Genomic DNA, 20,959 nt, shown 5'->3' on the forward strand with positions numbered 1-20,959 from the left:
TGTCATGGGGCTCTCCCTACCACTAATTCAGTACCTGTTGCTGCAGCAGATCCTGCTGGACTTTAGGGTGGTGGGAGGCTGGGGTGTGCAGCACCGTGACTGTTCCTGCCTTCCCCTGCAGCCCCAGCACATCATCGAGGTTCTGCCGTGACTCTGCCATCTCACTCTCCCTCTTCTACAACAACGGGGCCCAGCCCTGCCGGTGCCACGAGGCAGGGGCACGGGGCAGCCAGTGCGAGCCCTTCGGCGGGCAGTGTCCCTGCAAGTCCAATGTCATCGGACGAGAGTGCTCCCGCTGTGCCACCGGCTACTGGGGCTTCCCCAACTGCAGGCGTGAGTTGCCCCGTCTCCCGTTCTGCTTTCCCAGCACTTGCTGGTTTGCCTCTTAGAGGGCTGAGGCTGATTTGGTTTCCACTTACACGAAACAGCCCAGCTCCTGTGAGCGGTTGAGTTCTGCATCCAACGCTTTATGCTCTCCTTGGGCTGCCTGGGTCTGGCTCCCCCAAACACAGCCCCTTTCTGCCCCTTCTAGCCTGTGACTGCGGGACACGTCTCTGTGATGAGGTGACGGGGCAGTGCATCTGCCCTCCACACACCCTGAAGCCAGAGTGTGTTGTCTGTGAGCCCCAGACCTTCGGCTGCCACCCCCTGATCGGCTGTGAGGACTGCAACTGCTCTCGGCCCGGTGTGCAGGAGCTGACGGAGCCGGGCTGCGATGTGGACAGTGGGCAGTGCAGGTGAGGGAGCCCTGGGGCACTGGCACAGGTTGCCCATAGAAGCTGGGGCTGCTCCCCATGCAGAGCACAAGGCAGAGGTTTCTAATGCTGTGGCTCTTTGTTCCATCCAGGTGCAAGCCCAATATCATTGGGCGACAGTGTGACCTCTGTGCCCCTGGCTACTACCACTACCCCAACTGCCGGCGGTGTGACTGCCACCAGGCTGGCACCGAAGCCAGTGTGTGCAACCCGGTCACAGGGCAATGTCACTGCAAGGTCGGTTCTTTGATGCCTTCACTTTGTGCTTTTCCCCTCTGCTTGACTCTCCTGCACGGGCTGTGGATGTGGGGGGCTGTGGCTGTCTGGTGTGCAGGGACGGAGTAGGGCTGAAGAAGGAGAGTGCCTGTGTGCATGAGCTGCAGCCAGCCTGCCCCACATGGTGTTAGGTTCAGAGCACCTTGAAAGTCTCCTTCTCCCTGTCTTTCCTGGCCATGAAGGCTTTTGGGCTGTCACTGGGGAGATGAGCAGTCTGGGTCCAGCCCTGGGTCAGCCCCTTTTGACTTCTGCTCTACATGACAGCAGAGTAATGCAGAGTGCTCCTGAGCTGCCTGCTCCAGCTCTTTGCAGGGCTCCAAAGTGCTTTCTACAGGTGAATTTAATGTTTCGGGGGTGCTGTGCAAGTAAACCTGTTCAGGGACTGCGTAATCCTCTTTGAGCATCACATCATTGTGCTTTGATCACTCATACAGCTATCTCTGTCCTCCACTAAGGCCTCGGGAGAAGCTGCTGGCACTGATGAGCTTTGCTTGTCTTCCAGGAAAATGTGGAGGGCCCGAGATGTGACCAGTGCCGCCTGGGGACATTTTCTCTGGATGCCAGCAACCCCAAGGGCTGCACCAAGTGCTTCTGCTTTGGTGCCACCGATCGCTGCCGCAGTGCCGAGAAGCACAGAGCTGAGGTGAGAGGGGCCAGGGCTCCCTGCAGCCCTCTGGGCTCTGTCCTGCATTAATCCTACCTGTCTGGAAGATACACCGTGAGGAGGGTTACCTTTGTCTCCCTATGACCGTCTTCCACTTTCAGCCCCTTTTCCTGGTCACTGGAGTCTCATAGGGTGGAAAGTCATGGCATAGGTGGGAGGCAGGGATGGTGCTCAGCTTTCCAATGGCTTTATCAGGATGCATGTGAGGTTGTGAGCCTGTTATCATCCTTCCTGCTGCTCTGGGACTGATGCTTTTCTGGAGCATCAGCACCCAGATACTTTCTGTAGCTCCAGTAGAAGATCTGTGGTTGCTCTTCCCCCACAGTTCATCGACATGAGCGGGTGGCTCTTGTTGACCAGTGACCGCCAGGAAGTGCCTACAACTCTGAGCCTGCGGGAGCAGCTCCTCCACGCTGATCTCAAGAACCTCCCAGATGCTTACCAAGAGCTTTACTGGGTTGCACCCAGCTCCTACCTTGGGGACCAGGTAAGAGCACGGTGGCAGCTGGACCAGTAGTCATGCACATCCCTGACCCCACCACACATGTGCCAGCAGCATGCCCACTGATGTGCAAGCATTGCTCGTGCTCTGGTTGAACGTGGGCAGCTCTGACTCATCTCAGTGGCATGGACTTGCAGTAACACGTGCAGTTTGTCTCTCCCTTAGGTTTCCTCCTATGGTGGGCACCTGCGCTATGAGCTGCACTCCGACCCACGGAGGGGGGACGTGTTCATCCCCATGGAGTCCCGCCCGGATGTGATCCTGAAGGTGCAGCCCGAGAAATCCCCTGGTGCTCCCTGCTAGTGCACAAGCAGGATGAGGTGGTGACTGACACCTTCCTTGCTTTCCTTCCAGGGAAATCAGATGAGCATCATGTTTCTGGAAGGCACCTACCCATCCCCAGGGGAGGTCTATGAAGGCCGGCTGCAGCTGGTGGAGGTGGGTTTGTACACATGAGTGTGGACCAAGTGCTCAGATGCTCCTGAAAGGACAAGACCAGCCTGTACACAGAAGGGACAGTTGCTTTGAGCTCAGTATTTTAGGTGCTACCTACTGCAGCAGAACTGGCTGTGAAGAGCCAGGGCTGTTTTACCTGTGCAAAGGGGAGACTCCCAGCAGCAGGGAAGCAAAGGCTGGGCTGGATGTTGAGGTGCCTGTGCTTCCTGCCAGTAATTCAGGTTTGCTCCCACTAGGGTAACTTCAGGCACACAGAGACGCACAACCCTGTGTCTCGAGAGGAGCTCATGATGGTGCTGGCAAACCTGGAACAGCTGCAGATCCGGGCACTCTTCTCCCAGCTCTCTTCATCCGTGTCCCTGCGCCGCGTGGTCCTGGAGATTGCAACAGACACAGCCACAGGCACCCGTGCCAGCAACGTGGAGCTGTGCTTTTGCCCAGCTAACTACCAGGGGGACTCCTGCCAGGTAAGGGTGAAAGCAGACGTGCTGCTCCAGGGAGAGGAGAGTCAAACAGCTGCATTTTGGGTCTCAGCCACCCTTTGTGTTTGGTGCAGGTGGCAGCCGTGGGCTTTGGATGTTTGTGCAAAGCAGTGGTGCCAGAGTACCAGCTTCCAAGCTAGCCCTGAGGGCCTCAGTTAATAGTGCAGCTTGGGTTGTGCTATAGGAGCAATATCTCCCCCATACCAGCCTGCTCCAGCTCCCCTGCCACCGCAACACAGTGCACCTGGGAGAGAGGCATTAGCTGCTTCTGCCTTCTTGGAAGAGGCATGATGGGGAAATCAATCAGGTGTTGCAGACTGAAATTACATGCATGGAGTACCTTGAAATAGGTCTTTCTGTCTGGCTGATTATCTCCTATTGACAAGGAGCAGGAAGGAGCTATACCGAAAAGTCTTCATTGTTGCTTTTAATCTCTTCTCCATCAGTACAGCCCTGTGGGAATTCTGTCGTGGGAACTAAGTTAGTTTCTTTGCTTTGCCTGAACGTACTGGGCTGTTTTTCAGATCTCCCTCTTTCTCTCCCTCCTCAGGAATGTGCTCCAGGTTACTACAGGGACACCAAGGGGCTCTTTCTGGGAAAATGCATCCCATGTCATTGCAACGGCCACTCAGATCAGTGCCTGCCGGGCTCTGGGATATGTCTGGTAAGGAAACAGTGAAGCAACATGATATTTTGGAGTTATAAGGTCTGAAGCATGTGATTAAAAAGCTCTTAGTATACTAACTGAGCAGGAAAGTGCCTGAATTGAAGCATTAGCTGCATGTGCCATTTCAGAGCTGGTCCCTCTCAGGGTCAGCTTAGGGTGCAAGACAGCTCTGGGAAAGAGGAGGGACTGAAGCATCCAGATATCTGGTGGGGAATTCTTTGTGCAACCCACCAGTTCTTGCTGTCAGTGCTGAGCCCATAGCCTGCCTTTTCCTTGCAGAACTGCCAGCACAACACAGAAGGGGACCACTGTGAGCGATGCAAGGATGGCTACGTGGGCAGCCGCTCTGCTGAAGAAGCCCTGCAGTGTGTTGGATGTCCGTGCCCTCTTTCAGTTGCTTCCAACAAGTAAGCACCCTTGGATGGGATTGCCCTTTTGGCCTCACTGTTTAACCACTGGGAACCTCTGCCACATCAGGGCACTGGCAGGTGTCCCAGTTCCAGCCTTGTCAATGGCCCCAGACCATGTCCATACCCTCTTACCCAAGGCCCCAGCAGCCCACACCAAGTGATCAGCTCCCCTGGCACCACGTCAGAGGTAACTGCACCTTCCTGTTTACCCCGTCTCGTTTCAGTTTTGCCGTCGGTTGTGTCCACAAGGGCTCCAACACGCAGTGCCTCTGCAAGCCTGGCTATGCTGGACCCAACTGTGAGAGGTAAGGGGGATGGCATCTGTGTTTCTGGGGCTTCAGACACACTAGTCCCATGCAGCCACTGCTGTGGCAGAAGAGAGGTTCACAGAATCATAGATGGGTTGGAAGAGACCTTAAAGATCACATAGCTCCAGCCCCCTGCCATGGGCAGAGACACCCTCCTCTAGACTATGTTACTCAAAGCCCCATCCAGGCTGGCCTTAAACACTTACAAGGATGGGAAACACTTCCAGGTATGGGGGTGGTTGTTGTAAGTTGTCCTAGTAAAGACTGCAGAGGAAACAATTAGCTCTGCCTGCAGTGTGCTTTGTTCTGGTAGCATTTCTTTCAATCCTTTTCAGCCTGCAGCTGCCCTGTTGCTGTCTCCACTGCTGAAGCATTGTGTTGCTGTGGGTGTATTACTTATCTGTGCTTTGCTTTGACTTGCAGTCTGCAATAAGGGCACCTTTCTGTGGTATCATGAGGCAAAACACAAAGTGCTTTGAGATGCCTGAGGGTTGCAGCAGTTACAAGTGTTGGATACTCGCACAGCTGTAATTGTACAACTTGAGCATGGTGCAGGCATAAGCTGGAGGAGCCCCCTCATGCCATGACTGTGTTCTGACTTGCCTTACTTCTCCAGATGTGCCCCAGGATACTACGGCAATCCCTTGGTGATTGGCAGCTCGTGCCAGCCCTGTGACTGCAGTGGGAACACAGATCCCAACATGCTGTTCAGCAGCTGTGACTCCCTGACGGGGACCTGCACTGGGTGCATGCACCACACGGCCGGTGCACGGTGCCAGCTCTGTGCCCCCGGCTACTACGGGGATGCGGTGGCAGCCAAGAACTGCACACGTGAGTGGGGCAGGCAGCAAGCACTGGTGGGGCAGGGGGAGGATGGACAGGCTGACTGTGGTCATGTTGAGCACCTTAGCCATGCTGCGGTTGCCCCACTGAGTCACAGTCTTCGTTACGCACGTTACAGGCATCCTCCAAAGATGATGACAATTAAAAACACCACCCCCCAAAACTTGCCCTCCAGCATCACAACTCCAGAACCTCCAATCCACCCCCAAATGGAAGCTGCCAAACCGCAGCCAGGCTGGAACAGTTTTGCCCTGAGCAGCGAACTGCTGGCACTCCCTTGGGAGTGTGGGTTTGCAGAGTCCACTCCCAGCACTGCTCATCTGCTTCTGCAGCCAAATTGCAGCTTGCAAAACAGGGCTCTGCTCTGGGCAGGTGTCATGGGAATAAGTTGTCAGGAGAAGCAAATCCAAGAGGAGAAAGCTCTGCTCTGTCTTTGCTCTCACTGATAAGGACGTACAATTCCCTATTGGGAATAAGGTTTGTGAGTGGCTGAGCAGGTTCTTCAGTGTATAACTGGGGGTGTTTTTCCCTGGCAGAATGCAACTGTTCACCTTGCGGGACTGACTCGTGCCATCCACAAACTGGCCAGTGCTTCTGCAAGCCTGGAGTGACAGGCCAGCACTGCGACCGCTGCGAGGTAAGGCCACCTGCATGTTGGGATGGTGCCTGTCCTTGGACCAGGGATGAGGGACAGCCCCTTGTGTCATCCTCAGGCCCATGAGCAGAGCGGTGCTCCAGCCAGGGGGTTAAGCTGGATTTACATCATCCTTTATAAGCAAAAGCCTGTTAAAGATCTGACAACAAGCAATAGAGGCAGCATTCAGCTGCAGCCTGGGCAGTAATGTGGTACCCTTTGGGAAATTGCAATAAACCCCATTTTCCTGAATGCATCCAGCGTGGGCATTGCAGGGCCAGGGCAGGTTTGCAGGGCCAGGGCAGGTTTGCAGGGCAGTGCTATGCTGTGTCTGAGTTCTTACTGCAGCTCCACATCTTATTGATAGGAGTTTTGTGATGATCAAAACACTCCTATAAAGCCAGGCTGGGATCCCACATCACCTCAGCCTGCCCCAGGAGGGAGGCACAGTGAGCAGGTTACCCACTGTCCTGCTTTTCCCTAGGAGGGATACTATGGCTTCGAGGGATGCTCTGGCTGCCGGAGGTGTGACTGCGACGTGGGCTCAGTGGGAAGTAACTGCCATGCACAGACTGGCCAGTGCAGCTGCCTGCCCGGAGTCAGCGGCTCCCGCTGCCACCAGTGTGCCCCGGGATACTGGGGCTTCAGCGAGAGTGGCTGCATGAGTGAGTCATAGAATCATAGAATAGAATAGTTCGGGTTGGAAAGGACCTTAAGATCATCCAGTTCCAACTCCCCTGCCGTGGGCAGGGACACCTCACACTAAACCATCTCACCCAAGGCTTCATCCAACCTGGCCTTGAACACTGCCAGGGACGGAGCATTCACAACCTCCCTGGGCAACCCATTCCAGTGCCTCATCACCCTAACAGGAAAGAATTTCTTCCTTATATCCAATCTAAACTTCCCGTGTTTAAGTTTGAATCCATTACCCCTTGTCCTGTCACTACAGTCCCTAATGAAGAGTCCCTCCCCAGCATCCCTATAGGCCCCCTTCAGATACTGGAAGGCTGCTATGAGGTCTCCACGCAGCCTTCTCTTCTCCAGCCTGAACAGCCCCAATTTTCTCAGCCTGTCTCCATACAGGAGGTGCTCCAGCCCCTGATCATCCTCATGGCCTCCTCTGGACTTGTTCCAACAGTTCCATGTCCTTTTTCTGTTGAGGACACCGGAACTGCACACAGTGCTCCAAGTGGGGTCTCAAGAGAGCAGAGTAGAGGGGCAGGATCACCTCCTTGGACCTGCTGGTCACGCTCCTTTTGAAGCAGCCCAGGATACAGTTGGTTTCTAGGCTGTGAGCGCACAGTGAAGCCTGCTCATGTTCATTTTCTCATCAACCAACACCCTCAAGTCCTTCTCTGCAGGGCTGCTCTGAATCTCTTCTCTGCCCAACCTGTAGCTGTCCCTGGGATTGCTCCGACCCAGGTGTAGGCAGTCCTGCTTCCTGGGTGTTGGGTCCTGCATGGGGAGGAGTGGGACAAGGCATTGCTGGCACGTCAGATTGTTCCAGGTGGAAAACAACTGACTGATGCCTGAGGTTCTGTGCTTGTTGTTAGGGAAACCCCCTGCAGCGGCATGTAGATAATAAGTAGAGGTTCAATTGCACACAGCTGGAATAAAAGCACTCCTTTCCCTCTCTCTGGGGTGGTAACAGCACGAAGTGATCCCACTTTCCTGTTATTAAACTTGGCAGAGTGTGAGTGCAGAGGAGGCTCCTGTGACCCGCGCACTGGGGAGTGCACTTGCTCCAATGGGCTGACTGGGAAGCAGTGTGATGTCTGCATGCACAAGTATGAGATCCCTGTGGCAAATGGCCCGGACAGCGTGAGGTGTGAAGGTCTGTGTCTTGGGGAAAGAGGGGAGGGAAGGCCAGGAAAGGGCCTGTGCTGATGGCTCTGTTCCCTTTGCAGTGTGTGATAGCTGTGTCCTGCTTCTGCTGGAGGATCTGCAGAGCATCGAGATGTCCTTCCCCTCCATTCGCAGCCAGCTGCTCAACCTCAACGCCAGCTCCATCGCCTGGGCTCGCCTCCACAGTTTCAACAGCACTATGGCGACCATCGCTGTAAGTGGAGGGTTTAACATCACCTTCTGCCCACGTTTCCTGGTCTGTTGGCCTGATTTTGTCTCTGTTTTTCCAGAACCAGCTCCGTGAGTACCAGAGGGCCCTGAACAAGGTCAGACAACGCACTGACGAGCTGGAGGATGAGAACATAGACCTCACACAGGACCTGAACGCGCTGCAGCACAAAGTAGGATATTTCTCCATCTTCCTTTGCCAGAGCACTTCAACTAAAATGAAAGCTTAGAAGGCTGTGAGGAGCCTGGTTCAGGCAGGATGGATCTCCTGCTGCACCAGCCCTAGGCTTGGGTGTCATCATCTCAGATGCCCAAGCTAGATGACCTGCATTCCTCTCTAAGAGGGCTGTGGTATTGTGATACTGATGGTTGTTTCTTGATTTATTACTTGCTTTTGGGGCAGCACCAGCTTTAACCAGTCATTTATAGGAGGAGCATATCAGGAAGGAACATAAACATCTAGAGGTCTATCCCAAAGGGAGAGCCTGGGCCCTGTCAGCAGATGGGTCAAACCTTCTTATTGTAACATTCCTTAGAGAGGCCTTAGTCTAAAAAATACCAGTTGGGTCTTCAGGGGACTTGCAAACTGAGCTAGGTTTGATGTTATTTATAAACTGCCTGCTCCTAATCTAAGGGAGAAGGAAATGGCTCCAGTTGATGATGTACTTCCCAGACCAAACTGCCTCTTTGTATATGTACATCTATGCTCTGGTTGGCCAAACTGCAGCCCACTGTCTCTTCTTGTGTCCTGGTCAGGACCCAGGTGGGTCTGACTCCAGGCTATGGGGCTTTTCCTGTGTTAAGAGTGCAGGACAGTGTTGTCCTCTATGGTTTCAGGATCCAGAGCCTGTTGCATTGGAGCTGCATTTATTGCTTGTTCCCTGAAGGTCCTAAATAGGACCATCACTAAATGCATTGTAGGGGAGCAGCACAGGGCGGGCTGTTGGAGGAGAAATGGTTCAAGGACCTCAAAAGCTGCACATTCCCAAGTCTTGTGTGTCTTTTTGGAACATCTTTCCTGCTAAGAAATCAAGTAAAATGTGATCTCATACTTCAGCTAAGCAGTGTTTTTTGTTGTAGATGACAATGACTCACAGAGAAGCAACCCGTATTGACCAGCACACGAGAGAGACTTACCAGAGAGGGGAGCAGATCCTGCTGAATATCCAAAGCATTCAGCGGGGCATTGCAGGTAGGTAAAGATGGGTCTCTGCTTTGTGGGATTTTTCCTGCTGGGAATGCCACGCTCTTGCTTTCAAACAGCACTGAGTATTGCATCACTTAGAAAGAGCTGTGGAGACAACAAGGGGAAATACAAATGAAATGAAGATCCCAGCAGAATTCTGGCTTTTATTCTGGCCAGGCTGATTGTGGGTCCCATTGTTTGGCTAAGCAGAGTCTGGAAAAAAACACATTAAACTTGCACAAGTGTTATTAAAACGCATAAAACTGGATCTAGGACAGGAGGTAAAGCTAAAAACTGATGCTTGGGATGTGGCATACATTGCTTGTAGTGGCCAAGGAGACAGAAACATGGGGTAATACCTCTGAGTGGTCTCGAGCAGGTTGGGTGCCTGAGTACTGCATGAGAGCTGGCTGCAGTTTGCAGCTGATGTAAGAGAGGAAAGATCTGGGGGGGTTTATGAGGACCTAGGTTGGTCAATGCTAACGGGGGATCTGGACTTCTCTGCAGACCTGATGCGGCAGATGGCCAGGTTTGGGACAGCAAACACCAGCACCACCTCCACTGAGGAATTTCGGCAGAAGATGGCCGAGGTGGAAAGAATGCTGAGGGAGATGAAGGAGCGGAGTCTGGGCAGCCAGGAAGAGTTGGCAAGGCGCGAGCATGAGGAAGCCCAGAAGTGTAAGTCTGGCTCAGTGACATGGAACAGGGCTGCACAGATCCTGCTGGGTCTGGCCATCCCTGGTAGCCTGGCTTGGAACCTATGTACACACTACACGTCATGGTCGTGCTAATAAACGGGCACCCCAACAGGTTTGACAGTAGTTTCAGAGTGCCCTGTGACACTCCAATGGGATCATTGGTAGTTCCTTTTCCCTTGAGGCAAATTTTACAGCAGATTTGACTAATTGGGTAGTTCTGTTTGATGACCAAAAATTACAACACCTAGAACCATCCCTCTCACCACCATGGGGGTGCTTGGATCTCACTCTTGGATGAGATCCTTTGCTATCTAAGCTGAAGGGAGGCAGGGAAGATGATCCCTTCTGGCCTTGATACCTGGTAGATGAGACCAGAACCAAGCTTTTCAGCAGCCAAGTACAGAAAGAGCCCTTTAACAAAAGAAGATGAATTAGCAGCAAGTTCTCATCTCCTCCATCCTCAGTGCTGCACCGGGTGAAGAGCGAGCTGCACGTGCGCTGGGAGTCCAACCAGGACCTTTTAAGCAGCATCCGGGACCAGCTGGCACAGCACAGCTCCCAGCTGATGGATCTCCGCGATGCCCTCAATGAGGCTGTGAACAAAACCAGGCAGACAGAGGACTTGAACAGCCTGAACCGAAACAACCTGGAGGAGAACCAGGTAGACCTTCACCAGGAGGTCCCATAGTACCATGCGCTGAGGGTGCATACCCCAGCCCCGCTGGTACCTAACCCTGTATCTGTGTGTCTAGCACAAGAGCCGTGAACTCCAAAAGCAGCATGCACTGGTGCAGGAGACCCTGAGGATGGCCAGGGACTCCCTGGCTCAGGTTTCTGACTTCCTACAGAAGATGGAGAGTGCAAAGGAGGTGAGTGACAGAGATGCTTCAGCGTGGGCAGAGCACAAGGGGTGGCAGCCCTCAGGACTCATGTGTGTCCTTACAGGAGTATGAGAAGCTGGCAGCCCTGCTAGATGGGGCAAAGCTACCCCTGACTGAGAGGGTCAAGAAGTTCTCCCCTGCCAGCAGCAAGATCCCCATCGTGGAGCAGGCAGAGGAGCATGCCCAGCTCCTGGATGAGCTGGCAAGGAACCTGTCCAGGTGAGGCACTGGTCCTGGCACTCACTGGTCAGGGCATCCCCTACCAGAGCTGGGGATAAGAAACTGCAGCCCACACCATGGCAGGGCAACAGTAGGTGCAGTCTCCAAAGCTTTGTCCTGGAACACACATTGTGATGAAGATCCTATAGGGGTTTGTCTGTAGAGGCATGGGCAAGAGCCCAGCCTGAGTGTTCTCTATGGACTTGATGTCTTCATTTTCCAACACAGCATTATCCAGGGCACAAACCAGGATGGCTTTATCCAGCGGGCAATCGATGCTTCCAATGCCTATGCCAGCATCATTGAGGCTGTGAGAAAAGCCGAGCGAGCCGCACACGATGCAGATGAGGCAGCTGGTGAGGCCTTGATGGTATGTGCTATGGGGAGCCCCATGAAAGTGAGCAAAAGCCAAACAGACTTTTTACACTCATTCTGCTGTCCCTTCCCTCTGACACTTGAGCACTTAGTTCTGTGCTGGAGAGTAGAGCCTCTGCCACAGCTGTACTCTGGCGATCTGGGTCTCCCCATCATGCCCCAGCAGCACACACTGCAGTTGTCTGAATGAGCATTTCAGTGTCCGTTGAATTCCTCTTCAGAGTCCCAGGCAGCCCATGTTTGTGTTACAGAATGTCATGGCAGAAAATCTCGGGGCCATCTCTAATGAACTGAAGAGGAATAGCAGCAACCTGGAGGAGGCTGTGAGGAGAGAGCAGAGAAAGCTCAACGAGGGTGAGAAAGGCTCCTTGCAGGGTGTGATGTCCTTCGGGCTGGACTGAGATCCAATACACAATGTCTGCATTTCTAATTGCAGCTATTAAAGGCACACTGCAGACAGCAAAGGACAAGCTGGCTGATCTCCGTGAGAAGAAGGAGCAGCTCCTGAGCCAGCTCCAGTCTGTGCAGGACATGCTGGGCAGGGACCAAGGTTTGTTCTGACTTAGCTAGACTGGTTCTCTCTGCTCCCTTCCTTGTGCTCAGGCTGTGACCTGGGGGTGTTTCCCCCTGTTCCTGGCCATCCCAAAGGTTTTTCTCCTTTCTTTCCAGAGGACACAAAAGAAGCAATTCAAAACGCCAAAGCAGCAGCTGCCGAGGCCAACGAAACAGCCGCAAGAGTGGAAGATACCCTGAGCAGCATGAAGAAGAATCTGGATGAGTGGAAAGACCAGTATGGAGGCCTTCGAAATGAAGACCTGAACCAGGCAGTGCAGGATGCCAGGAAATCTGGTGAGTGCTGAGCCCACTGGGCTGCCAGGGCTGAGTCTGGCATGAGCCAGTGCATGGACAGATGTCCCCAGAGAGCCCTGTGCTTTTGGAAGCTGTGTTTTACAGTTCAGGTCAAGAATAGAGGGAGGTAACAGCCAATAGTGAGTGCTTTAAGTCCTGGAGTTCATTTTTCTTTCCCTCCTTGCAGTGACTGTATCATACACATTTACTGTAGGAGACTGCATGCACTAGAGCATTGTCATACTCCTCCTCATCAAGGCTGCTGCATTTAGGGGATCATTCTGTGACTCTGCCCTCAACTGTCCCATGACTTTTATGTCTCAAAACCACCTGAACTTCACATCTCCCTTCCTCCCTAACCTCCAACAACCCTGGCTCCTCTCCCACCCCAGTGTCCAGCCTGGAAAGCACCATCCCACTGCTGCTGGGGAAGCTGAGCAGCCTGGAGAACAGGAGGAACAAAAACGCCACCGTCTCAGAGAACATTGTGCGCATCCGGCAGCTCATCACGCAGGCGAGGAACGCTGCCAGCAAGGTGGGCTCATGGGAAGGGGTGCTGGGGTGCATGAGGCTTACCTGAGGGTGGGATGCAAAGGAAGGGGTGTCTACAAGAGTGCTGGGACACAGCAGAGTCCCATTCTCATGGAAGTACTCCAGAAAATGCTTTGATTGGGTAGAGCTGGCAGCAATGAGACGGGCAGTAGCAGTGGTTTCAGTGCCACAGGGCTGTGCTTCTCTCCCTCCAGGTGAAAGTCCCCATGAAGTTCAATGGCAGCTCAGGTGTGCAGGTCCGGATGCCCTCCAACCTGCAGGATTTGGCAGCATATACATCCCTCAAATTCTACATCCAAAACCCCGAGCCCAGCAGCCGGCAGCGGCGGCAGGACGGGACAGAGGAGGGGCGGTTCGTCATGTACCTGGGCAGCCAGGAGGTGAGTCAGGGTGTGCAGGCAGGGGGAACCCATGGTGGTAGCATCAGTGAGGGGTCACTCCTGGACATCAGCCCCTCAGCCTTCATCTGCTCTCTGAGTGTCTTTGTGGGGAACACAAAAAGGCACTGGATGGAGCTGTCAGCCTGGCTGGAGGTGGATGAGGAGAGCAGTGTGAATGGGGGTGCTTGGCCAGTTCAGCACTGCGAGCACTGGGGCGATCATCGCTCATCACTCCTGCCTGTCCCAAATGCCATCGTGTGGCCCTGTCTCTCCCTGTGTTCAGGCTACTGGAGACTACCTGGGCATTGTGCTCAAGGACCGCAAAGTGCAGTGGGTCTACAAACTGGGCAACGAGGAGCCAGCCTCCCTGAGTGTTGATGAGGATATTGGAGAGCAGTTTGCCACCATCAGCATCAACAGGTAGGAGATTGATGGGACACATCCCATTGAAGTTCAGTGGGAGAGTGCCCCTGCAGGGATTGTGGGCAGTGCTGTGGCCAAGCATAGACAGGCCCTGGGCTTGCAGAGGTGCTGTGGACTCCATCATCCCTAAATAATCAATACTGAGATACCTCAAAAGAACTCACAGGGAGGTGGTGTCTTTGCAGGTCATGGAGGGTCTGGGGGTGGCTGCAGGAGATGAAAGATGAAGCTCATTGTAGAGGGTCCATTGAGCCTTGTGGCAGCACTGAAAACTTGAGTGCTCGCTCCTTTGTGCTAGAGCTGTGTGGGGAAGCCCTTGGCTCAGGGGAGGGTTTGCTCCTCTTTGGGGGGTCTCTGCTTATCTTGACCACCCCTCCCTGCTGCAGGATCCTGCAGTATGGGCACATGTCAGTGATCGTGGAGAGGCAGACGGTGCACGAGACCAAGGGAGACAGCGTGGCCAAGGGGGAGCAGGGGCTGCTCAACCTCGACCCACGCAACGTGGTCTTCTATGTGGGAGGTTACCCCTCCAGCTTCACGGTGAGATGGGCAACAGGGAGGGGTGGTTTTTAGGGGGTATCAGTGCTACCTTTGGAGATTCCTGGGGGCAAAACCACCTTGATTTTGTGGGGAAACCAAGATCAAACTTGCCCCAATGCTCTGGTTTCATTCTCAGCCTCCTCCCACTTTGCGCTATCCCAACTACCGCGGGTGCCTGGAGCTGGACACCCTGAACGAGGAGGTGGTGAGCCTGTACAACTTCCAACACACCTTCCAGCTGGATACCACCACTGAGAAGCCCTGTGCCAGGTAGGGCACTGCACCCAGGCAGCTCTGCTCTGTGGCACTTACCGTGACCCTTGGGTGCCCCAGAGCAAGGCAGTTGGCTTTGGAGTGATGCCTTGGGTGTCTTCTTGAGCAAGGCAGTTGGCTTTGGAGTGATGCCTTGGGTGTCTTCTTACGTGGCTCAGGTCCAAGTCCACAGGAGACCCCTGGCTGACCGATGGCTCCTACTTCGATGGCACCGGTTACGCAGAGATCAAGTTTGAGAGCCAGTTTGGCACCACCAAGCGCTTCGAGCAGGAGATCCGGCTGGTCTCCTACAACGGCATCCTCTTCTTCCTGGAGAACCAGGCAGGTGCCTGCTCCCCTGGGGAGCCTTCACCCCTGAGCTGGTGGGCTGGGGCAATCCCAGTTCAGGATACAGGGGAGAAGAGGGATTTGGAGATGGCAGTGCTGCTTTGAGCAGTATTTCTGCACTATTGTTATAAGCCACAAGAGGGCTGGACGCAGATCTTCTCGCAGCAATCTCTGCTCTGGTGCTGGAGGGACAACTGAGCTTGGAGAGCAGCTGTACACAGACCCTCCGAGCTGGGCTGGGGTTCACTGGGGCTGGCAGTGCTGCGGGGAGCAACTCCAGCTTGCAGGGCTGCTCTTTGCAGATAATTCCCCAATAATTGGGGCAGTAACACACTGGGGCACTGGCAGTGGGACCTGCTCCCACCAGTGCGAAAGGGCAGGTCGGGCTTAGTGCCGCAACCAGGACATGGGGCTCAGTGTCCATCCTGCCTCCCCCAGGGTCAGTTCCTGTGTCTGGCCATCCGGGATGGGAAGCTGGTGCTTTACTACGACTTCAGCTCTGGCCTGGAGATGGCAAAACCCAGCAGCAACTCCTCCTCCCTCACCATCAGCAGCACCACAAACAAAGCGGTAAGGAGGAGCTTGCTTGGAGGCTCCTCAGCCAGAGGGCAGGGGGGCACCTGGGCCCGTGGTTGTGGGGGGTGGAAAGCTGCAAGAAGTTCTTTGACTAGAGCCACCAGACACCTCGTGCTGCACCTAATTGCCCCAGGCTGGCAGATCATCCTTAGGTCATTTTCCTTGTCTCCAGATCCAGATTTTCCTCCTCAAAATGAACAACAAGAAGCGCATCCTGGTGCGGCTGGAGCGTCTCACCATCTTCATGGTGGAGCAGGAGAACTCCCTGGAGAACGCTGTCTCCTACTACCTGGGTGGTGTGCCCCCACATGTACTGCCCCCCAGGTGGGTCCAGCCTGTGGTTGGCTGGGACAGTTCACATCTTGCCCTCCAGTGTCCCTCGTGGTGGCCCCAGCCCTTTCTCAGCCACATCCAGGGCTGTTTGGGCCCTGCTGAAGCTCTTGGGGGTAATTTCCTGCCCATCACTGTGAGCTTTTGAGAATGGGACAGCTCCATCTCTGCTGAGGGATGAGGTGCTGGTGGGTGTCACTGAGTCCTCCTTTACTCCTTTGGAGCAGCCTTGTGCCTGGGGCACCGGCAATACCTGTGGCCATCCTGTGTCCTTCACAAGCATTCTGTTTAAAGGGCTGCAGGAGCATTTCTTGGCCAGGGCTGAATCCTGCATCTGGGGCTGTCCTCTTAACACTACTTGCTTCTCTGCAGCCTGAAAGCACTCTTCCCCACGGGTGGGCCCATCCGGGGCTGCATGAAGGGCTTGAAGGCTCTTGGCAAGTACGTCGACCTGAAGCGCATGAGCACCGTTGGTGTGAGCTACGGGTGCACCTCAGACCTGCTGGTAAGCACAAGGTCTGGCTGGCATCATGGGGAAAGGGTCTGCTGGGGAAAGAGAGCACAGGAACCACAGGTCTGATGTCCCCTCATTCACATATAAACAAGCATAAACCCTAGGTCCTCAGTGCAGAGGGATCATGGTGAGGTGCTCTGCAGGGCTGGCCGTAGCTCCTCCTAGAGCCAACGAGGACCTGAGCACCTTGGTCATCCTTCCAGCACCCTGCCACGCCGTGACCAGGCTCTCACCTTGTGTCCATGGTGTCCCTCACAGGTGGCTCGCTCAGTCAGTGGCCATGGCCATGGCTACCTGACGCTGGCCCTGAAGGACATACCAGGGCTGAGGGACTTCTACAGCGGCTTCAGCTTCCGGACCAGCCAACACGAGGGTCTGCTGTACCACCACACAACCCAGGTGGGCACCTGCAGTGGGGCAGAATCATCACCTCCTGCTCTGGGGATGGTGCTGCTCCCCCTTAGGAAAGGTGGGATTTTGGTGGGGCCAGGGGCTGAATACACAGTGAGATCTGTGTCCTGAGCTCCTGGAGGGCAGTGGGGAAACGGGTCCTTCTTGGGGTTCAGCTGCTGAGCAGCAATGGGGTGATTCTTTCTGCAGGAGGGGGTATGCCAGGTATCCCTCCAAAGGGGCCAGCTGGCCTTGAACCTGCTGGAAACTGAAGTCACCACTGCAAACGCCTATGCAGACGACAGGACCCACTATGTGGCCTTCTACAGCGACACCCGTGGGTACGTGTCCTGGGGAACGGGGTGGCCGTGGCCATGGGGACCTGCTCAGCTCACACTGCTCGTCCCCACAGGATCCGGCTGTACGTGGATGATGAGCTGCAGAGCACCGGGGCAGGTTCTGGGCCCAGCAGGCAGCAGCAGGATCGGCGGCCGCTCCTGCAGCTTGGGGGATCACCGGAGCCAGGGGCCCTCAGCAACCTCACCGGCTGCATCGGGAATGTCTTTGTCAAGCGGTGAGCATCTCCCTGCCGCATCCAGAGAGCGGGGCTCTGCCCCGTCCTACCTCCCAGCTGGCCTCATGACAGGGACCTCTTCTTCCTGCCTGCAGGACATCAGAGCCACAGATGGTGGTGGACCTGCAGCAGAACGTGGAGAGCATCAACGTCACCATGAGCTGTCCCTGGGCTGAGCAGCCGCAGCAGTTCAGAGTCACTCCGAAGAAGGACAGGCGGAAACCCAAGGTACCAGTTGCTGCTGAAACTCCCCATTTCCCCCTCGCTGAGCACCTCTGCCCCGTGCCAGGCCTGCTCCCCTCACTCCATTCCCTGGTGCTGTGTGTAGGTGCTGAGCAAGCCTGCCTCAAAGGACCGCCGCCATGATCAGCATGGTCTGTGCCACCTGGACCCGCAGCCCCACGCAGCCGGGGGCACCTTCCGCTTCGGGTACACCCCGAGCAGTCGCTGGGAGTTCGATGGGATCCCGCTCTCCTTTGGGCAGAGGTGAGGCACCACACGTGCACTGGGCCCCAGAGATAATGGCTTGGAGAGCAGTTTCCCTTGGAGAACAGTGGGAGAGCAGGGTGCTCCCATCACCTCCCGTGTCCCTGCAGGGCCCATTTCTCCGTGGAGGTGAAGCTGAACTCCTCCAGCGGGCTGCTCTTCCACGTGGCAGGCAAGGGGGGCACCTTCATGGCTCTCTTTGTCCTCAACGGCCGCTTTGTCTTCCTGGTGCACGTTGGCAGGCACCGGCTGCGCATCCGCAGCAAAGACAAGTACCACGACCAGCGGTGGCACACGGTGAGCGGAGGGTTGGGGCTCCGGGGGGGTTAGTTTGGTGGAGACATCACTTCCTTATCGCACATGGGACACTCATGCTCCTATGGGAGCAAAGGGGACAGTAAAACCCCAGCCCGGGCTGGCTGAACCTCCAAGCTGAGGTCTCCCTGCCCTGGGCACAGCCCTGGGGCTCCTCCCAACCCAGGAAGCCCCAGCCCTGGCGCTGACCTTTGGTCCTTGCAGGTCTTCTTCAGCAGAGACAAGAGCCGGGCCCAGCTGGTCATCGATGGGCTGCGAGCCCAGGATGCTGCAGTGGCCACCTCACGGCTCTTTGTGGCCCGGGGACCCTTGTATGTAGGAGGGCTCCCAGGTGGCAAAGTCAAGGCTCACATACCGGTAAGGGCTTGGTAGTCCTGTAGTATCCTCCTGTCGCTGCCCATTTGCAGTTCTGGGGCACTGCCCTGTGCTCCCAGCTCTTAGCCCCTCAGTGCTCACTCCTGTGGTCTCCCTGCAGGTCTCCAGCTTTGACGGCTGCCTGAAGAACCTACAGCTGGACGGGAGGCCTCTGGGTCCCCCCTCACGCACCTTTGGGGTGATGCCGTGCTATGAGGGCGCACTGGAGAGCGGGGTCTTCTTCACTGCGGATGGCGGCTCCATCGCCCTGGGTACCCCACAGCAGCCTGGGCTGGCTCCCATGGCCCTGGGACTGGGAGGAACACACCTCACAGGAGGTCCTTTATCCCTCTCCTCACCAGAGCCGTTTCTCTTCCAGCTGATGCAGTGGTGACCGAGCAGGACTTGGAGGTGACGCTGGAGGTCCGTCCCCACAGTGCTTCTGGCCTCATCTTCTACATTGGCACCAGGAGAAGGCACCATCTCCTGCTGTACAGTGAGGAGACAAAGGTAACATGAGGGTGATTTCGCCGCAGGTTTTCAGCAGTTTCCTGCCCATCCCACCCAGCTCACTGGGTCTAACGGGTTTGTCTCTCACACCAGGTCACTCTGAGAGCAAACGTTGGAGCTAATGAGTTCTCCACATCGGTGATGTGCCCATCGCTCTGCGACAGGCAGTGGCACAGCATCACAGGTGAGGTGACAGCCAGCACTTGGCTCTGGGGCACTGCTCCCCTCCTGCTGCTCAGCCCCCACTCCTGGGGGGAGCCCAGGGCCCTTCCTTGGGTATTTATGCCCCAGCTCCCACCTGAAGGCACTTGATTTGGGTGACTGTAGCTGCCATTGAGTCATTTCCTAATTAGTGAGAGTCCTTGATCTCATTAGTGCTGTCAGAGCTGGGGGGCAGGATCAATGGGGTGTTTCCCAGTCACAGAGCAGCTGGTGAGGCCCGGGATGTCCCACATCACCCTGGATGCATCCTGGGGAAAGCCTGACTTGCAGAGTGCGTCCACAGGGCTCAGAGCCCATGGCTGGGATGGGGGATGTGCAGGATTCACCCCTGTGCAGGCACAGCTCAGCCTTTAATGCTGTTGAGCAAATGCTGAGGTTTTCCTCAAGCCCATTCTGGGGATGGGTCACAGCCACAGCTGTGCTTTAAGCCTTCATTTTGCTCAACCCAGCACCCATTGTGTGCTCCTGCTGCATTTTCAGCTTCAGAACCTCTTCCTGTCCACAGCCAGAGCTGGTCTGAGCTGATCCCTGTACACCCAGTGCTTGCTCTCCCATTGGGACAGGGCAGCCCACTTCACTAGAGCAGGACATGATGCTGTTGTGGGTGAAGGACGGGGTTTTGGGCTGAAGGATGGAGGTGGGTTTGCTCTCTGGGTAAGGAACCAGCAGTGATTCTTGTTTTCTGTTGAAGTTACCAAAAGGAAAAACGTGATCCAGGTCGATGTGGACACAAAAGGCAACTACACGGTGGGACCCAGCCAGCCTCCTCCACCCAGCGTACGGGCCACCTTCCACATGGGAGGGCTGCCAGGTGAGTTGGGAAGGATGCACTGTGGAACGAGATACTCCAAAGCCAAGAGAGATCCCAGTCCTGGTGCAGTTAAGAGCTACTTCATCCTCTGCCCTGTAATGAGCCAGATTAATGCTTGCTTTTCACTTGTTCCTTCTGCAGAGACAGCCAAGGCCAGCACAGTGCCGCCGTTACCTCCTGTCCCTCATTACATGGGCTGCATAAGGAACCTGGTGATTAACCAGAGGCACATCAACCTGCCACGCACAGGGACTGTCAGGGGCTCCATTGGCCTCCAGGGTTGCCCCGTGCTGTAAGTAAGTGCGTGCACCTCCGTGCACAGCCTGACACCAGAAAGCTGCACTGCTCCTGGGCCCGACATCACCTACTCGATTGCATTAACCCTGGTCAAACACTTGATCTCCAGTGACTGCAGGCGCAAGTCGGGGGGGGGGCAAAAACCAGCGAGGGGTCAAGATCCAAGGGGAAGGAGGGCAGGGGAGGAAGGTGGGGATAAGGGGGCACGTTGGGGACATCTTTCACAAACACAACCAACTAGTTGGAGTGGGCTCTGGAGACAGGTCCGAGTCCTTCCCTGGTGGTCAAGCATCGGCAGCAGGACTTGCGCTGCCACACGGCTCATGGCAAGAGCCCCTGTCCTGTACAGAGCGTGGGCTGAAGCAGGCAGCAGCCGTGCATCATGTCCTAAATCCTGCTCCCTTCACCCCACATTCACAACGCACATAGATGTAGTTCACGGAACACTTGAGGCTATTAATAATAGTCACAGACTGTCTTCTGCTGCAGGCTGGAGCCAGGTTCTGGTTTATAATAAATGCAATTAGGACAAACTGGATTAATTCCCTCACTTTGGTGTTTTTAAAAGCAAGGACTCATTTAACCTCCCGGCTGCCCCAGGGCAGCCTCAGTTCACCCGCCACAGCTCCAGAGCTCTGCAAGGGGGAACGTGGACAAAATTCTGCTCACAGAATTAGCATCGACTTCCACATTGATTTATAAGGATCAAAAGGAAAACAAAAAGGAACAAAATGGGCTGAGGGAGAGCAAAAGACCCAAAACTCACTGTGACTGCAGCTGCGTTCAGCGCTGGTAGAAACACTG

The 20,959-nt window shown here is 55.2% G+C and overlaps 1 protein-coding gene across 2 annotated transcripts in view; it reads left to right on the forward strand.

The window, feature by feature from the left end:
* Positions 1–20,693, forward strand: part of LAMA5 (laminin subunit alpha 5) — an 83,650-nt gene extending 62,957 nt beyond the window's left edge. For both annotated transcript variants that reach the window (XM_061441770.1, XM_061441771.1), the window contains exons 34-80: positions 122–333; positions 533–737; positions 848–992; positions 1,534–1,674; positions 2,021–2,182; positions 2,363–2,464; positions 2,552–2,635; positions 2,890–3,120; positions 3,686–3,799; positions 4,082–4,209; positions 4,437–4,517; positions 5,137–5,351; positions 5,900–6,000; positions 6,482–6,662; positions 7,691–7,834; positions 7,908–8,059; positions 8,136–8,246; positions 9,154–9,265; positions 9,767–9,937; positions 10,422–10,618; positions 10,710–10,826; positions 10,903–11,057; positions 11,286–11,427; positions 11,684–11,786; positions 11,869–11,982; positions 12,102–12,281; positions 12,674–12,816; positions 13,028–13,213; positions 13,497–13,633; positions 14,023–14,176; positions 14,313–14,446; positions 14,608–14,770; positions 15,215–15,346; positions 15,525–15,676; positions 16,055–16,187; positions 16,455–16,595; positions 16,797–16,927; positions 16,999–17,160; positions 17,256–17,388; positions 17,489–17,646; positions 17,757–17,943; positions 18,166–18,318; positions 18,437–18,587; positions 18,695–18,825; positions 18,919–19,009; positions 19,739–19,858; positions 20,000–20,693. In XM_061441770.1, coding sequence (XP_061297754.1) covers positions 122–333; positions 533–737; positions 848–992; positions 1,534–1,674; positions 2,021–2,182; positions 2,363–2,464; positions 2,552–2,635; positions 2,890–3,120; positions 3,686–3,799; positions 4,082–4,209; positions 4,437–4,517; positions 5,137–5,351; positions 5,900–6,000; positions 6,482–6,662; positions 7,691–7,834; positions 7,908–8,059; positions 8,136–8,246; positions 9,154–9,265; positions 9,767–9,937; positions 10,422–10,618; positions 10,710–10,826; positions 10,903–11,057; positions 11,286–11,427; positions 11,684–11,786; positions 11,869–11,982; positions 12,102–12,281; positions 12,674–12,816; positions 13,028–13,213; positions 13,497–13,633; positions 14,023–14,176; positions 14,313–14,446; positions 14,608–14,770; positions 15,215–15,346; positions 15,525–15,676; positions 16,055–16,187; positions 16,455–16,595; positions 16,797–16,927; positions 16,999–17,160; positions 17,256–17,388; positions 17,489–17,646; positions 17,757–17,943; positions 18,166–18,318; positions 18,437–18,587; positions 18,695–18,825; positions 18,919–19,009; positions 19,739–19,858; positions 20,000–20,154 — 6,847 coding nt within the window. In that variant the 3' untranslated portion in view covers positions 20,155–20,693. The remainder of the gene's footprint in view (positions 1–121; positions 334–532; positions 738–847; positions 993–1,533; positions 1,675–2,020; positions 2,183–2,362; positions 2,465–2,551; positions 2,636–2,889; positions 3,121–3,685; positions 3,800–4,081; positions 4,210–4,436; positions 4,518–5,136; positions 5,352–5,899; positions 6,001–6,481; positions 6,663–7,690; positions 7,835–7,907; positions 8,060–8,135; positions 8,247–9,153; positions 9,266–9,766; positions 9,938–10,421; positions 10,619–10,709; positions 10,827–10,902; positions 11,058–11,285; positions 11,428–11,683; positions 11,787–11,868; positions 11,983–12,101; positions 12,282–12,673; positions 12,817–13,027; positions 13,214–13,496; positions 13,634–14,022; positions 14,177–14,312; positions 14,447–14,607; positions 14,771–15,214; positions 15,347–15,524; positions 15,677–16,054; positions 16,188–16,454; positions 16,596–16,796; positions 16,928–16,998; positions 17,161–17,255; positions 17,389–17,488; positions 17,647–17,756; positions 17,944–18,165; positions 18,319–18,436; positions 18,588–18,694; positions 18,826–18,918; positions 19,010–19,738; positions 19,859–19,999) is intronic.
* Positions 20,694–20,959: the final 266 nt, after the last annotated feature.

The sequence above is a fragment of the Pezoporus flaviventris genome, unplaced genomic scaffold (assembly GCF_033815535.1).
Source record: "Pezoporus flaviventris isolate CSIRO_AGI_PZ_B2104156 unplaced genomic scaffold, CSIRO_AGI_Pfla_v1 ptg000213l, whole genome shotgun sequence".
Taxonomy (NCBI): domain Eukaryota; kingdom Metazoa; phylum Chordata; class Aves; order Psittaciformes; family Psittacidae; genus Pezoporus; species Pezoporus flaviventris.